The sequence below is a fragment of the Zalophus californianus genome, chromosome 9 (genome assembly GCF_009762305.2).
Source record: "Zalophus californianus isolate mZalCal1 chromosome 9, mZalCal1.pri.v2, whole genome shotgun sequence".
Lineage (NCBI taxonomy): Eukaryota > Metazoa > Chordata > Mammalia > Carnivora > Otariidae > Zalophus > Zalophus californianus.
In genome coordinates this window covers 107,686,451-107,704,313 of record NC_045603.1, presented here as the reverse complement: position 1 = coordinate 107,704,313, position 17,863 = coordinate 107,686,451, and the positions used below count along the sequence as shown (strand labels likewise).

The following is a 17,863-nucleotide window of genomic DNA, read 5'->3' as shown; positions in this document are numbered from 1 at the left end:
TTTCAGTTGATACTTCTATGGGGACCGTAAGTTAAGATTTTGGAAGTTAACAGCATCCATCATGGTTGGGGTTACATATATGCCCTCAGTTTTCATATGCTGGAGTTCTCAAAAAAATAATTGAGTGGCACATTTGTTGTTTGACCTTTTTATTTTATTAATTTTTTAAAGATTTTATTTGAGAGGCAGAGAGAGAGAGAGCAAGTGAGAGCACAAGAGCAGGGAGAGGGAGAAGCAGACTCCCCGCTGAGCAGGGAGCCTGATCCGGGACTCCATCCCAGGACCCTGGGATCATGACCTGAGCCAAAGACAGACGCTTAACTGACTGAGCCACCCAGGCAACCCTGACCTTTTTATAACAAAATCCTACTTGAGCAGAAAACCCCCTAATAAAGACTATTTTCACCAGAATTCTGGCCAAATTTTATCTAGTTCAAATTGAAGCAAGTCTGAAAAATTGTCTTTTTTGGCCATCTTTCTCCTTCCATAGCCTTTAGCTATGAAACTGCTACACTGTATATATAATTTTAATAGTTGTCACAGAAGAAGGACCAGATAATTGAAATAGCACTTAAGATTCAGTAATGCATTTGTTAAATCAGGCAGCCAGTGTGAGGTCAGGAACTATATAGTAAGCCATTGGCTGATGTAGGGAAGATTGCCTCACTTCACAGGTTTGCTGAGGTGAGTCTATGTGGATAAGGGGTTAGGTGTTGCTTCCCCTGTGTATATGACCATCCTTTTTTTCTTTTATTTTTGACTTGATTAGCTATAAAAGCTAAGGATAAATACCATCTGTTTTTATTGGTCTTGAGTAGGTTTCTTTGCAAATTTATTGAAATAATTGAACTCAAAATAGTTTTCATTCTGATGCTGGAAGCTGATTTGAAAACCATTCTGACTTTATAGTAATTTTGGTTTTCTCTCTTCCCTCCCCTAACTTAAATCTTTTGTTTTGCTTAACTATTTTTTCCCTTTAGAATAATTTTTTTTTTAATTGGAAAAACTCTTCTATGATGAGGTTCTAAATTGTTTATACTTTACTGACAAGCCTCTAGCTCTTGGAGATTGTTCTGAGGCAGGGATTACAAAACCAAATGCCCGTAGGGGTGGGAAGGTCTGAGAGTGAGGAGCACTCTCACTGGTGAGTGTCAGGGAGGTGAGAGGGTTGACTGCTGGGGACTGGAATCTTAGGTCCCACCTGGAGGGGTCAGCAGCTGCTGCATTCAGCCCATTGTGACCATTGGGGTGGGATCCCAGTGTTGCCAAATGATCAGATTTCTCAAAAGAAGCTGGAAATACAGATTTTTTTCTTTGTGGTATTTGTTTGAAATATAAAAATCATTATATGTTGGCTCAAACTTTAAAAAAATGTATGGATCAAACAAAACATATCCATGGCCCCAGATTATGCCCACAGTTGGCCAGTCTGTGGCCTTTGCTCTGAAGGATAAGTTGTGCCTTTTTAGAAAGTAAGAGTCTTAAGCAGTTTGTGGTTGCTGATTTGGCCGAGATAGTCTGTCTGTCTTAATCACCTTTAACAAGGAAATACCGCTTAAGTAATGGTAGATTTTAGATCAGTTGTAGCACCTAACTCCCCTTAATTGAGTGTAATAGCTCTGTCTTGCTATTTTGTAGTATCCTGGGTGCAGAGCAGACTATTACAAAGAAAATGGAGTTTTAGGCCAACAGATCTACCAAGTGTCTAATTTTTATGTGTGACTTTCTCAAATTTCTAAATAGCAGTGTTCTCATTTGAACCTAGAAGAATGTATTAACATAATAACTTAGGTTTTTGCCAGAATCCTTGAATGTATTAGCAATTTAAGGTTAAAAAAAACTGAAAATTAATCTTGACTCCTCTTAGTTATCAAATGGATATTTATGTATTTTCTTTTTCTTTCTTTAAAGATTTGAACATGGAATTCAACCCATCAGACCATCCTCGGGCCAGCACAATATTCCTCAGTAAATCTCAGACAGACGGTAGGTTACTAATTTATTTGTGTTCTTAAAACAAAACAAAACAAAAGGTTCGTGTTGGTAACCTAAGTCTTGATTTTCCACTAGTTGTGATTCTCAAGGTAAAAGTAGAATCTGTTTTAGTACCCCCCGCCCCCCCGCCGCAAGTGTATTGTTTGATGGTGTTCTCTTGGGGTTTCTTCCTTTTGTATGTAGTAAGTTATGTTTTTAGAATTCTTTTTCTTTCTTTCTTTCTTTCTTTCTTTCTTTCTTTCTTTCTTTCTTTCTTTCTTTCTTTCTTTTTCTTTCTCTTTCTTCTTTCTTTTCTTTCTTTTTTATTTTTTATTTTTTATTTTTTTTATTTTTTTTAAAGATTTTATTTATTTGAGAGAGAATGAGAGATAGAGAGCACGAGAGGGAAGAGGGTCAGAGGGAGAAGCAGACTCCCCGCTGAGCAGGGAGCCCGATGTGGGACTCGATCCCGGGACTCCAGGATCATGACCTGAGCCGAAGGCAGTCGCTTAACCAACTGAGCCACCCAGGCGCCCTCTCTCTCTTTCTTTCTTTCTTTTTCTTTCTTTCTCTCTCTCTCCTTCCTCCTCCCTCCCTCCCTCCCTCCCTCACTCCCTCCCTCCCTCCCTCCCTCCCTTCCTCCCTTCCTTCTGAAGATTTTATTTATTTATTTGAGAGAGTGAGAGAATACAAGCAGGGGGAGCAGCAGGCTTCCCCCCCCCCCCCCGACCCCGCATGCTAAACAGGGAGCCAGATGTGGGGCTCCATCCCAGGACCCTGGAATCATGACCTGAGCTGAAAGCAGACGCTTAGTGGACTGAGCCACCGAGGCGCCCCTAGAATTTTCTATCTTGAAGCAACTATCCTCATTTTGCTAGTCAGCTGGATTATTTCTACATACGTTCTATAGTAGCAGTTTTTACAGCAGAGTCAGACATTTTCCTTTAAGAATTGATATTTGCATAAATCTCTAAAGATCAGAAGTGTTTGTTTTTTTAGACAGTTTGTAGAAGAAAGCAAAATATAATCTTTAAATAAAATAAAATCTCTATTATCTCTCTTGTGCCACTTGAGAGCTGAATTAAACCTGTACACTAAGGGTAAATGTTTTCTTTTTGCCAAACTTCTACTACCCAGCTTATTCTGCCATCTTTGTGGTTTGTCCCAGATGTGTGTGTAATTTCTGTTAAGGATTTTTCTCTCTTTTCAGCCCCTAGCTTATCTCATTGTTCCCTGGCCCTTGGCTACAAAGGACAGATAAAAGTTACACAATATAGTGAACATGAATCTTCTCAGTTGGTTTCCTGTAAAAGAGCAGCCAGAGAAATTTGTTAAATGACCATGTAGTGACCAGGATATTATATTACAATGCTGGAGTCCTGTGTAATTCAATCCCTGACTGTTTTGGCAAATCACTAAGCTCTAATTTAGAGAAAATCCTAAATTGACTAGAAAATAGTCAAACATTTATAAGACAGAGACTTCATTTATAAGAACTGATAACTTTTCAGTAATGGTTAGGTTACAATTTTGACATGGTAAAATGCTGAAGTGGTACTGGTGATCTTTACTCAAGCTGCCCCTGACTTGATCTGAAAGAATTTGGTGCATTTATAAAATAATCAGTGTTTCCAAGCATAAGAATAAGTCATTCTAGGCATCAAATACCTGTGAAATAAGTTCTAAATATATCAGGTTAAAACAAAACAGAATATGTATTTCTTGGCCTGGTAAATTGGGAAGCCATTGGGAGGGGTAGGATATTGCAAGGGAAGGACGGTGACAGTGGGGAGGAGGGTTTGGGACAATGAGAATCTAAAACAATTAAATTTTGCACTTAATGATGCAAGATTGGCATACTTTCAGGTTTGGTTCCTGTTTCCTGTGACTTCAGGGTACAGACCAATATCATTCAGGAAATTTTCGAACTGGAATCAAATGGAATTGCAAAAGGGCCTCTTAATAGATGACACATAGCATGATTGTCTTGGTAAAATGAAACTCAGCCATTTTCCCACCTAACAGAAGGATTGCTCCACAAATGAGTTAGGGAAGTGTATCTTCCCCCTTTACCTTTACTACAGATTTCATTCCCCCTTCCTCTCCTGGACCATCAGAGTATCGATTACTTTGATCCTTTTGTTTAATCCTTCAGTTTCTCCCTAAATGCTGGATCTATGAGTCACACAAGAAATACAAGAAAAGGAAAGATAATCAATAGCCTCCCTGAGGTTTTCTTCTCTACTACTCTCTTCATTGAAAGCTTCTATACCATCTCTACTTCTCTTTCCATTCACTTGTCCGCTGGTGTCTTCCCCCCAACGCCATTCTGTGGAGCATGTGTTGTAAGGTTGTTCAGGGACATCTTTGCTTCTGTTAGCTCTTGACCTCTTGTGTGACATTTGCTGCTACTGACTATTCCTTGCTCCTTAAAACTCCTTCTCTTTTGGCTTTTTATATTCAAACAGACCAATTTGCTGAAAACAAGTCCCTCTAATGAACAATTGCTTTATAAATAATTTTATTTTAAAAATAGGTAAATTTGGTAACTTCAGTAAGTTAATTCTTTGGTGAATTGATTATCAGTCAGGGAACTATTTGGGGATTTGGTCCCGAGAAACCCTCCCTTTCTTAAAGGTCCTTCTCTGGCATCCTTGATCAAGTTTTTCATTCATCCCTCTAATGTTGGTATTTCATAGGGTTCTGTGCTTTATCCTCTTATCTTCTGGGTTTGCACACGATTTCTCACAATGTCCGTTTCAACTATGATGTCTAGCCGGATTTTTCTCTGCTGTGTTCAGATCCCTTATATCTGTCTGCCTGCTGGACATCTTGATATCTTCCTCTAACTCAGTATGTCCCAATCCGAACTTAGTAACTGCAGTTAATGTCCTGCGTTTCCTACTCTACCCAGGTCCCCCAGCCAGGGGAGGCCTCAACTTTTCCTGGACTCATGTTCTGGCAGTAGTCCTGCAGCTGACTCACGCTGACTTGCAAGAGCTGACTGTGCACATTTCTTCCCAGTTCCAAGTTCAGTGACACCATTTTTGGAGTTTGAAAACAGTCACAATGGGAATTTTTACCCCATAGAAATTGACAAATGCTACAAATCAGGGCATTTTTTTAAGGCAGCTGTTAAACATTTATTGGCACACCATTACAGCCAAGTGATCAAAGGTGTATTACTTTTTACCTCATAAATGTCCCTGAATCTGACTACTCTTTACCATTCCCATTGCTGCCACCTTAGTTGAGACTCCTCTGTTTTCTCAGTTGGATTACTGCAGCAGCCTCTGGACTCACCTGTGACCTTGTCCCTTTCCACTGCTATGGCTCTGCAATTGTTAGGTGAAAAGACTTTCTGTAAATCAGATCCGATTATATCCCTTGCTTGCTTCATCTTTTGTAATGGCTCCCCAGTTGCCTTAGAATTAAATTTCAAATGCCTTAGTGTGATAATGGGCAAGGCCCTTCATGCTCCATCCTCTGTGTGCCTTCTCAGCCCACTTTCTTCTTTTGCCTCTCTGTGCTTCAGCCATATGGAATCCCTTGCAGTTCCCCCGGTGTGCCGTGTGGCCTCCTGTGCCTTTGCGTTTACCTGGATTTCCGCTTCTGTCTTCTACACAACTCATTTCTTCAGTCTCCAAGCCTCATTTCAGCTATCACTTCCTCCCTGAAGGCGTCCTTCACCCCTCAGGCTGGGTTAAGTGGGCCTTTGGTGAGTTCCTGCTATATCTGTGAATGCTTTCTTTATAGTCTGAACCATATTGTGGCATTTAGAACTATTTTCTTGTCTGTATTGCCAACTAGCTCCTAGAGGGAACGTGATAATGGATCTCAGTGTTTCCTGTGCCTTGCTCTGCCTGGGACAGAGGATATGTTTAACTTAGGTGATTGAAAGAAGGAGAAAAATGACAAAAGCCGTGAGACATTTTTGATTTGCTTGTGATCATTCTTTGCTTGCACAAACTTCTGTTTTCATTATAAGACCCCCATACTTCTGAGAGCATTAGAGCAGTCCAGAATTGTGGGTCCCACCTATGCCAATTTATTTTTTATTTTTTTGGAAGAAATGTTGTAATTTTAAGATTATAAGGCACACAGCACCTTTTAGATTCCTTTCTTTTGAATTTGGTGATCTCCCCTTTCTTCTTCAGGGTGATGTACTCCTGCAGTAGTTTGCACTGGGTTTGTGGGTCGGAGACTGTTGTTGGGGTGATGGCAGTTCTGTGAGGGCAGCTCCTGCTCGGGGCCACAGCCGGGTGCTCTGTGCCTTTGCAGCTCTCTGCTCTGCAGACCCGTCGTCCTCTTTCCTGCTTCAGCGCTCGACGGTCTGATGAACACACTATGTGCCATGCTCCGCACTGGTCAGCTGTTCATTATTCTGCTCTACCTGATACCTGTAGTAAGTCATTAGGACTTAAATTAGAATCTACTAAGTTCCTTTTCCCTCTTATATCAAAGAGATTTAGGCTGGCCTTGGATCCTTTTTCTCAGTGTTCAGAAGGAGACTGGAAACTTTACTGTAACAGATGATAATGGAGTGCTTGCCTACTGAGATCTCTGCCAGCTGGCTGAAGTGAGGGGTATTCTGTCCAAGCCAGACTCGCGGCTCTCTCAGTCTCTTCTTCACACAAATGGGATGTCATTGTAGAATTTCTTTGTATGAGAGCCACTCAACAAAGAAGAGACCAAGAAGGTTTCCTTTCGGGACCAGGTGGGGTTGCCAGGTGAGAGAGGAATTAGTTTGCTTGGCCTACCTTGGCTTTTCATGCTATCATTTTAGCTTGTGGGGAAGAAATATAATTCCTAGTGGTTTTTCCTTTTCTATACTATTTTAATTCATTGTTTTCAAAGACACGAGAGTCTACTCTTAAGTACTAGGAGAAAGCAGCTAAACCACATCTTTTTTAACTAGTATGGTTTCTAGAAGTTCTTTACCTTGAAAAAGAATTTGGACAAAAATAAGAACTTATGTGTCCGTGTTTGTGTGTATATGTCATCTGTGTGTTCAAGAGTTTCTTGAAATAATTAAAGGAATAAAAACCATTTTCTCTTGAGTGACTTACAGCCAAAGTAGAAGCGTTAAAATTCAGAAATAAAAATATGAGCCCTGGTTTTCTTTGCACATTCTTTCAGAAATACTGAAATCGAAAAAAATGTTTTGTGGCCTTCCTTTGTTCAGGGTCATGTTTTTGTTCCTGGGCGGTGTTGAACTTCTCTATCACAAGGGGACCAACCTTTTTGTACTCCTTTTATCTGGCATTTAGAAGCAGCTGACCCCCTGTGCCCTGCCAGGAATCTCTTCCATCTGAGCGTTCCCACGACCTTTCTGTCATCCCCTTTCCTACATGTCCCCAGCTCTCTTCGTCACCCTCCTGTGCGCTGTGCTCTGCCGTGCTCTTGTCTCCATGTCCCTGTCCCTCACTCTGTGCGTCTCCTGTACAGTTTATCAGGTTCCATAGGGAATATTTTTGGTGTTAGATATGGAAGAATCCATAGGACCCCAGAGCTCTTACACCAGTGATTTTCATTCTTTTTTTTTTGTCCTTTGCTTACATACCATGGAAAATAATTTTGAAAAACTATGAACTCCTTCGAACATTTTTATGTTGATTATAAAAATTTTTCATCTTATCAAAGGATGTAATTTTTAATGTATTTTAAATATGGACATTTTAAAATAAAACTATTCCTCTTTAAAAAAATGTTTCAAATAATATCTTAATACCTTAGTGATTTGGTAATCCACCATAAATCATTTAAAAATGTATGAACAACTCGTCTTTAACAGTTGGAAATTTCATATGATTTCTTTTTCATCTTGAACTTGTATTTCCATGTCATTTTCTCTATAGAATTTTATCCTAATGTAATACATTTCTAAGTCATTTATCACACATCATACTTCCATTTTATGAAAATATGGATCTAAGTTTAATTTTTATTTCTTACCATTGTAAATCTCTAAATGTTAAAAGTAAATTCTGGATTTATGTGTCATTATTATTGTCATTAGCCCTTAGTTGATCAAAACAATGCAAACATTAAGATTTTAATGAATAATTATTAAACAGAGAAGTGGAGTAATTTTTAGAAAAATACTTCTTACTGAGATGCTCCTATGGCTGAATATTACATATTACTGGAATGAGGTGCTAGTCAACATCAGATTCTTTGTTTTTATAGATGTAAATGCTGAGGAACTTTGTTCATATAGGTACATACATGGGAATAGGAGGATTTATTATAGTAATAGCACTAAATTCTATTTCATCTGATTCATATGTCAAAAAGTCTCCAAGGGATTTATCATCCAAAACCATTCCTAATGATCAGCTACAATTCAATCTTGTTCTCCTTCAGCTTTGTTGACAGAAAGGAATTGGAATCCCTTGATTTGCAAAAGAGTTTGTCACCCAGTTAGAGGAGCTTCTCACTTCTGTAGTTTCTGGGAAGTATACCAAAAAGACTTTACCAGACATACAAATGACTTTTAATTATATCTGCTGTTAAAGAAAAACATTTCCATTTGATGGCACCAGATTTAACCTGATACACTCAGGAGCCTTGGGAAAATAAATTTGTGATTCATTTCAGAACACCGTGCCTGGGTCCTTCAACCCCCATTGAAGTTTGTATACCCCTCGAAAGAAGGAGTGATCTTCACTTTATTGTTTTGATTTATTGCATTTATTGAGAAAGCTCACATTTACATCTCTATGCCATGTACAGTGAATAGATCATAGAAGGAACTCTAATATATGTTGAATGAAAGATTCCCCACCTGTCCTTTTCCCTCTGAACTATTGTTTTTTTAGCTTCTCTTTTGATTTAAATATATTTTTGTCAAAATCTTATGTCCTTCATATGACCTTGTTGACAAAGCTAAGCATCATTGTCAAGACAGTCAGTAAAATCAGACTTCCTTTCTGTCAGAAATGGTCTGATTTCATTTCTTTTCAATTCATGTCACGTGTCGGTACACATGCACATGGCCACCTTCACTCTATATGATCACGACAAATGGCCAGACAGGTAGGACGAAGGATGTGCCTTGCCAACAGTGTGCTGTACCTTTATGCTCATCCCTGTGCTCCCCTGGGTCTCTCCCTTAGAGCCTGCGTCTTTGACGGAGTCTAAGCACTGAAGAGGCATGGTGCTAGTAGAAACTGTCATCCCAGTGTGGTATCTGTAGATGGAGAGCCAGAAGTCCTCACTGTGCCCCTAGTAGAAATGTCCACAGGACAGGGCAGATTCCAGGCTGTGCTGCAGGTTGTGGAACCTGGATTAAAGGCCGCAGCCTCACCCCTGGTGTCTGTTTTGTCCCTTGGGTGCCTTGGGAGAGGTCTTTGATGTCAGGTTGGTGCATGTGCAGGGGTGGGTTGGCATGCCTTTTTCTGAGAAGTGGGAGAAAGGTAACTGTGTAGAAGAAGGTGGGGACAGAGTCCCTGCCTCATACCTCAGCCATGTTCAAGAGTTCTTTGAAAACCTCATTTCAAGACTGCTACTCTAGTCCAGCCCTGAATTATCTGTTGACAAGATCATTTTGGGAGAGAGAATGATGAAAACTAGTATTGCCCTACCTTATCTTTTCCTTCTGGTCTGGTGGGGTGGATGCCCAAGAAATAGCAGAAGTCCAGAGTAGTGAAAAGTCAGTCCGTAAGTAGGGGGCCGACTGTGATTATCTTTAGCCTGTGGTGAGCCTCTTCTTGCAGGAATCGTTCTTTGGTCTCCAATTTGGCGGCCAGGGCTCTGGAGCTGACCTGAGGCTCTTGAGTGCTATTACTTAGCTTTATGGTTATGTGATCTCCTGGGTCATAATTTCCTGTAAATTGGCAGTGATCATAACTGTCCCATTAGTAGATTGTTGTCATGAGGCAGTAGGAAGATGTCTTGAACTAACACACAATAAGCAGTCAGTCAGTGCCTACAGTCAGTCTCTGCTCTTGTGCCTGTGAAGCAGGTACTTGGGTCCCTCGGCGCTGACACCTGGGACTCCCCTGAGCCATTCTGTCCCAGGACCTCGGCAGGGAGAAGCCATACCCTACCTTGGCACTGTAGTTAGGTATTCCAGATGGATATTTCTCACTGCCTGAGAGACATTCCATCTGGCAGTCACACAAATCCCTCAGGGTTGTTATGTCTAAATTAGAAGTCACCATCTTTCCTCGCCTGTCTACTTTCTTGTCTTGTTTTTTTTAAGGATAAACCCACTGTCGGCCTGGGTCCCCAGCCAGCAGCCCAGGAGTCCTGTGATTAATGTCTTGTGTCCCATCTCTCCCCTATATACTTGGTATCTCTTCCTCCAGTGTCATGACTCACAGCTCATATTCTTTCACTTGATCTGTGACCATGGGCTCTTTCCTACCTTCCTGCTTCCAACTCTGTTCTTTCTTTGCCTCCACTTTGCTACCAGAAGGAGCATTCTGTAACACAGGTCCACCAGGGCCCCCCCTGCTCCAACTGTCCTTCTCCGGTGGTTTCTGCGCACCCACAAGGGACAGTGAGCCCTCAGCGTGGTATGCAGCCATTCCCTCGGGCCCTTTCTGCCTTCCCTGCCAATCCTCCCCTGCCTCCTGCTGTGTGCTCCCATAGTTCTGAGCTGCTCCTAGTCCTGAACGGCCAGGCCCTCTGCTCTGTCACAGTGCAGCTGACGCACCATCCTTGTCTTCAGGGCCCTTCCCTCTTGCCTGTGCCAGCCCAGAGTCTGCCTCTTGGCTGGCGCTTCCCTGGATTCCCCACATTTCATCCATTCTGAGAGTTCCCCAACTGTAACACCTCTAAAATCAGGACAGGCAGTGGCTTCTCAAAATTTAACTGGCAGCATTTTTTTCCTTCCTAAGTGGCAAATAGAATAAAGGTGTACCATAAAATCAGTGGCATTAAATTCAATGCAGTTTGTATATTCCATTCCTGTGGAGTTCATTTTTTTTTTTTTATGGCTTATAAATAAATAGTGGGTTGGTGTACCCACTAAATTCCATGTTGTTTTAGATAGGGACAGTGTTTTCCTCATTTTGCGTTCTCTGTACCAAGCACAGAGGCTAGCACATCTTAGAAACTTAAAAAGAAGATGGATTGAATGAATGAAGTAATGAAAGAATGAAGGCAGGGAGTCACTCCTGGGCCGACACGCGAGGGCATTGTGACAGTCTCCCTCACAAGGTGGCGCTCTGGTTTATGCTGCAACATCACTTTCTTCCACCTTTCCTAACTTCATTAGAAAGGGACATGTCCATTATTTGAGGGCAGGGGAATGTAGGTTTTTGAGGCCCAGGCAGTGTATTTGGACTTCTGTCTCCCAGGTCTGAACTTGACATGGCCATCCTACCCTCAGGGCAGCTCTCCTGTCTCTGCAGTCATCTGTTGAGCTGCACGAGAGGGGTGGTGCAGGGTCTCTTCGCCATGCTAAGCCCTGTAAATTAAATGGACAAGGGAGGTCTTTTTTTTGGCTCTGTGGCCCACTTTTCTTGGAAGCATTGCCTTGTGCCAGTGTCTGATCTCTTGAGCCTTCCAGTCTGGAGGAAGCTGCTTACATAATACAAATTCCATTGAAATCAAATTAGACCCAGGATATCAGTTTTTCCTCAATATGCCTTGTACTTTGTTGTCTCTCCTGGCCTATGCTTTCCCCAGATTCAGTTTCAGAAAATTGCTCAGTGAGGAGAGACCCAGAGCCAAGGCTGGGATGGTCATTCATCCCAGTGGCCATAGAGCTTTATGTCCTCTCCACCCCAGCTGTGTTCTGCTGTTTGCTAGCACCCTCTGGTTTGTCAGTTGCAGTGATAAACTCTTACTTTTCTACAACTTCTTTCAACTCTCCTTTTTAAACTGTGAGGACGTTCAGTCTCCCTTCATTTAGCACAGGCTAACCCTTTCTGTACTCTTGACAGCTTCTCTTATTGATGTTTGTGGTCAGCTCCTCTGCGATATCTAGAAGGCAACTGAATTTCATTGATAAGTCTGTCAGTCACCATGTAAGAACAAGTAATGCCTTGGAAATATTTCCTGAAGGTAGTCATGTATTAAAGCACAACCTTCTGGAATCAACCTGTTGGAGCTGCAAGCCTACATCCATCACTGTCTGTATGATTCTGTGCATCTGATCCGTATGGTCTTCCTGAACCGCAGTAGACTAGAGGTTGTGCCTCCTTGTGACATTGTCAGGAAGACCAGCTGTCAGTGCATATAACACATCTGTGTCAGAGCTCTGGGCACAGAATCTGAGACAGCAGAGGCTCTCAGTAAGTGCAGTCCTTATTCTGGAGTGTAGGTACTCATTTGCTCACCTGGATTGAGGTTCTTCCGTGACCTCGGTCTCTTAGATATGAGTCCTTCTTTATGCCGACTGCAGCACTTCACACTGAATCCTGGGTCTGACTGGGAGGAGACATGATGGCTACCAGTAGAAGAGGAAAGGGTGGTCTCTGGGCTCTGCTATGCCCAGACCCATCTTTTTCTGTCCATGTTTCTTGATACAGATAGATCAACCCTCTCATTTAAGAGTTGCTTCCACACACCTTGAAAGCAAACCAGGAAGAGGTCAGACCTGAAATGGTAGGAACCAACATTTGATAGCAGTCCTTTGTGAAAGTACAGAGAGCACTTTGAATCTCACTTTAAAAAATCAAGTGATAACCTTGCCACCCTGTGCCAGAATAGATTTCTGGTGGGTCCACTAGTTGGAGGTTAGCTGTGATGAACATAATTATAAATATCTAGAAACAGTATGAGTGAATATTAATCTCAGAATGGGGAAGGGGGCATGTAAGCTTATAAGACCAATAGGAGAAATTGCCTAAAAATGAAAACTTATGTCAAAATGCATCCTAAAAATTAAACCGTCAAATGGGAAAAATAATACATATGAGAAAGGATTAATGGCCTTATGTATTAAAGAATTGTTGTACAACCAGCGACACTGCTAACACACCAACAGAAAAATGGGCAGCATTTCTGCTGGTGTGCTTGTACGTGTGCACATGTATATGTGCTCGTTTGTATCTAAATATGTTAAAATGCAAAAGTGCATATAACACATCTGTGTACGTGTGCATAGAGAAAAGACTCTCCTTGAGAGGATACACACTAAAATAATAAGTTATCCCTGGGTTGTTGGATTATATATTTTTTCTTTAGGTTTCTCTGTATTTTCCTAATTTAAATTTTATTTGTATCTTTTTCTTTATACTGTTTAGTATTTTCCAGTGTTTTTTTATAGTAAGCATGCATTTCTCTTACAATCAGCAAAGTTCTAAAAGAATCCACTTTATTTAGGTTTCTGTGCTTCTGAGTAAATCCTTTGGCCCTAGGTAAACAGAAAACTTCTGAAGTTAGTTGGCAATTTATTAGATGGACACTTGATCTTTGAATGGTTTTCTCCATATACCTATACCTACTTCTGCTACCTCTTCTGTTCTCTGGAATCTTCTGCTCTTCATGACTGATCTGCCCTAGACGTCTTTGCAGTTTTTCTTATCTTTTCATTTTTGTTTCATCTGCTTTGCTTATTTAGATTTCACTTTGAATGTTCAGAATATCCCCTTCCTCTGTGCCCAAATATAAGAAATATGTGCAGGTCCAGGACAATTCAGAGTGGGCTGGAGTTCTTGGGAGAAGCTGCCCTCCTGCAGTGCAGGAGAGGTGCCTTGTGGGGTAGTGACCTCATCAGGACACCTATTACAGGGCCCGTGGGTGTGGTGTGAATGTGTTCCTACACTGTACAAACCTGTGTCCCAGTCACTGGTATTCATGACTTACAGCCCTGTGAAGCAACTAGCTTAGACAGGCTGGGACCTCAGAATATCTTTGCATTTGCCTTTGAGCTGTGTTCCCTAATGGGACTCAGTGGTTGTGTTTTGAAGTGAATGATTGAATTCACTGAATTATTGAAAACTGAGGAAATTGTGTGGAAATCTCAGACGTATTATAAGAAAAGTTAATAACAATCTCTTGATTGTTTAAAGCCTGATCTGTGCTCACCCACAGGAAAAAAGAAAGGAAAGGAAAAGAAAACCTTTTCTTTTGAACTAGATTTTAGTGGTTCCGATTGACTGTGCTATTCCAGCAATCACTCAAAACAAAATTCTAGAATTCTTTATTTTGTTGTCAAGGCCTCCCACTTGAATGGCCTGCCAGTCCTTCGCATCCAGAGTAATTAATAAGCTAAGTAGTTTTTCTTTGTGGAACAGCTTAGCTCTGTTCATATTGGATCTAATTACCTGTTGTCAAATGGAGCTCATTTCATGCAGGTTCCAGGCAGCAGCGACACTCCCCTGGGAGGGAGGGAGGCTAGTGCAGAGGATGGAATCTGGGAAACCCGGCAAGCCATCCCCGGTCTTCCCCCGTCTGGTCACGCCTTGCCTTGGCCTGCATGGGCTGCGTCCTCATTTTCAAAGGAAGAATGTTGGATTACCTATTTTAGGACTTACTTAGTCCTCCCATTTTGTGTCAAATAGTGGCTAACCCCACCATTGGAAGATCTGTTTTAGAGATGGAACAGGGGAAACCAAGATAATTTTTTAAATGCCTGTCTGTAGAAGAGGTTAGCTGTAATTGCGTTTAGATTGTTAACAAATCGTCAGTAATTAGAAAGTTGTATTTTTAAAAGTAAAGAAATTTTGCTTCTATGACATTGTGACAAAGGAATGTCATGTGGCAACCTAAGTGAAGTTTTGGTTCTCTCTCAGATGGCAAACGCTGCCATTTTCTCATTTTATCTGGAGAAGACTTAATGCTAACAGTAGTGTTTTTGTTGATTTTAGATGGCTTATTTTTATTTATTTGTTATTTTTTTGAAAGATTTTATTTATTTATTTGACAGAGAGAGACACAGTGAGAGAGGGACCACAAGCAGAGGGAGTGGGAGAGGGAGAAGCAGTCTTCCTGCAGAGCAGGGAGCCCGATGCAGGGCTTGATCCTAGGACCCTGGGATCATGACCTGAGCCGAAGGCAGACACTTAACGACTGAGCCACCCAGGCGCCCCTAGATGGCTTATTTTTGAAGCCTCAAATACATTTTCTCTTTAAGTCATTATGGACTTATTTCAGTAGCCAATTAAAAAATTCTCTTACCAAACCATCATGGATGGGATCAAAGGAGAGAGCGATTATTCCTTTTCCAGGAAAGTGAGATGTATGATCCACATCAATTTATTGTCTGTTTTCTCAACAAAGCAAAATATGGCTATTATAATAGTCACTCAGGTATATAGAAACTCTGAAAACTCCAGAGAAATTTGATTGATATGTTATTAGTAACCCAAAATACTCAGGTTTAAAAATGATTAAAGCTAATATCAGAAATGAATTGGCATATTGCTTATGCCATTACATAAAACAAAATGGCTAAAAGCCATTTGAATTTCAGAGCTGATTAATGGCCTCAGTAGTTTCAAATTTATTTTATTTTATTTTATTTTTATTTTTTTTAAAGATTTTTATTTATTTATTTGACGGGGTGGGGAAGAGCAGGGACACAAGTGGGGGAGTGGGAGAGGGAGAAGCAGGCTTCCCGCGGAGCAGGGAGCCCGATGTGGGGCTCGATCCCAGGACCCTGGGATCATGACCTGAGCCGAAGGCAGACGCTTAAGGACTGAGCCACCCAGGCGCCCTCAAATTTATTTTAAAGACAGATTTAGATATAAGCAATACAATTCATCTTTTTTGGTGATACCAGTGTAAGAGATTCCACTTACTATTTTTTCTCCTCTGCTAGTGTCTTAATCCTGTTCCTACTAACTTAGGGGGAAAGGAATAATTAATTGTAAGGCCACCATGGTATCTGATAAACCTTACAAGTCATTGGAATAAGGACTAAAAGCCATTAGGAATAAGGAAGCACCTACCTCCTCCTCATCCCCCTCCTGCTCTCCGTTCTTCTCTGTGTCAGCTGTGTTGGAGAGCCTCAAGTTGAACTCCCCCCCCCCCCCCCCCGCCCTTCTGGTGATTCAGTAGGAGGAGTCATAGCCCTCAAGATATAGTCATGCTCATGGCTATGGCTTTTTACAAAGAACATATACAAAGCAAAATTAGTACAAGGAAAAGGTGCATGGGCGAAGTCCAGAGGAAACCAGGCACAGGCTTCCAAGAGTCCCCTCCAAGTAGAGTCATGCAGGATCCACTAGGTTTCTCCAGTGACAGCCCAGTCAGGGAAGCTCCTCAGAGACCCAGAGCCCAGGATTTTCACTGAGGACTGGTTAAGTAGGCAGCCTCTGCCAGTATGTAACAAAATTCTAGACTCCCAGGAGGAAAGCGGGTGTTTAGCGTAAACTGTATTGTTTGCACAATGTAAGCACAGTGAGCCACTTTTATCAGTTAGGGAATGGTAGGAACCCTCCCCAAATCCATATTCCCAGACACCAGCTTAGGGCCTCTCTTGCAAACAGGCCTTTTCAGGGATGGCAGTCAGACCTTCTATGTTAACTCTTTTCTGCACAGAAGGAGATGCACTTCATCCCACCCACCCCATACCTTCAGACGAGGTGCTAGCAGTGATGAACTAGCATCTCTGGATTCTCAGGAGAGAGAATTTGCCCAGTTAGGAATGGATATCTACCTGGATCCAGGCAGTTATGGTCAGGGTCACCTAGTATCAGCATGGATATTGGGAACTATTTTTGTTTTTATAGGGACTGGCAGTTGGTTTGGGGATTCGGGAGACATTCCACAAGGAAGTCAGTCATAGGGATATATGTGTGGAAGAGCCTTTCAGATACTATGTAGACGATTCTGCAAAGGCCCTCTCAGGAGTGGCATCACACAATAATAAAGAATACAAAATAATCCCCTGAACCCAGGTTTCAGATTAGATTCAGCAGGCCCAGTTGCTCTGAGTGAAATAGGATAAGGTATAGGTATTCATTTGTATAAAAACAGTGAGTGCCTAAGATATTCTGTAATAGATTTGGATACCTTATCCTTAGGTATTTTATAACGTCTTAGTGAATTTTGTTTTTTACTATTCTCATTGGAACCAGTTGGGCTCCATGGAAATGGCCTGATTCTTCCCTGAGATTTAGTTTTGTAGGAGATGTACAAGAATAGTATACACTTTTACAGTATTCCTACTTGTTTTGTGTGTTTTTTTGTTTGTTTTGTTTTTTTGTTACAAACTTTTTTGTTAAAACTTTCAGCCTGTACTATTGAAGATTCTGATTTTCAACCCTCTCCTTCTATTTTTGAATAATCCTTAATTTTTTCAATAGTGCCCATATATAAGAAGCTCTAATATTCCTTGAGGCATGGATATCTTTTATCTGTTGGAGGCTGGGTGATACAGGGCATTAAGGTGACCTTGGAGGCAGTTCCCAGAATTGGGAGACACAAAGCCTCTGCACAAACCTATTTCTGGGATGCCCTAGGAAGGACTGTCACCTTTTGCTAACCCTGTCAGGTCTACTGCCTGTGTAGAAAGTGTTTCCAGATCCCTTCAGGCAATGGGAAACCACCATAGAAATGTCATCATACCCCCATGTGGTAGAGCAACCTTGAATAGATGCATAATAATTTAGTATTGAATTAATTTAAGGAAAACATGCACATGTGCACACACACGTGCACAGAATACTTGCACGCACACAAAGTATGTGTGCCAGGAAATTAAAACCCGGTGCTTCTGCCAGACCCTCATTTTTCTTTTGTTGTGGTTCACATGTGGATGATGCTTATTTGGAATTAGGTCAAAAGAAACCATGCAGCTTCCACAGTGTGGATAGCAGACAGAGTCTGCTGCTGTTTATGTGCACTTGAGCTCCAAGGGTGCTGGTCTGGCCTCCACCATGGCCAGGCTGCCTCACAGTCCGTGTGCAGTGCATGCCAGTGGCCTGCAGATGAATCCATCTGATGGCCAGGTATAAGCACCTTGTCTCAGCAGTATCCTCAGGCT

General features: G+C 41.5%; 1 protein-coding gene across 2 annotated transcripts in view; it reads left to right on the top strand.

Annotated features, from left to right (window-relative positions):
* The window catches only part of CCNY (cyclin Y), a 313,868-nt gene that overhangs the window by 229,159 nt on the left and 66,846 nt on the right, over positions 1 to 17,863 (top strand). For both annotated transcript variants that reach the window (XM_035729163.1, XM_027592354.2), the window contains exon 2: positions 1,912 to 1,986. In XM_035729163.1, the coding sequence (XP_035585056.1) occupies positions 1,920 to 1,986 (67 nt within the window). In that variant the 5' untranslated portion in view covers positions 1,912 to 1,919. The remainder of the gene's footprint in view (positions 1 to 1,911; positions 1,987 to 17,863) is intronic.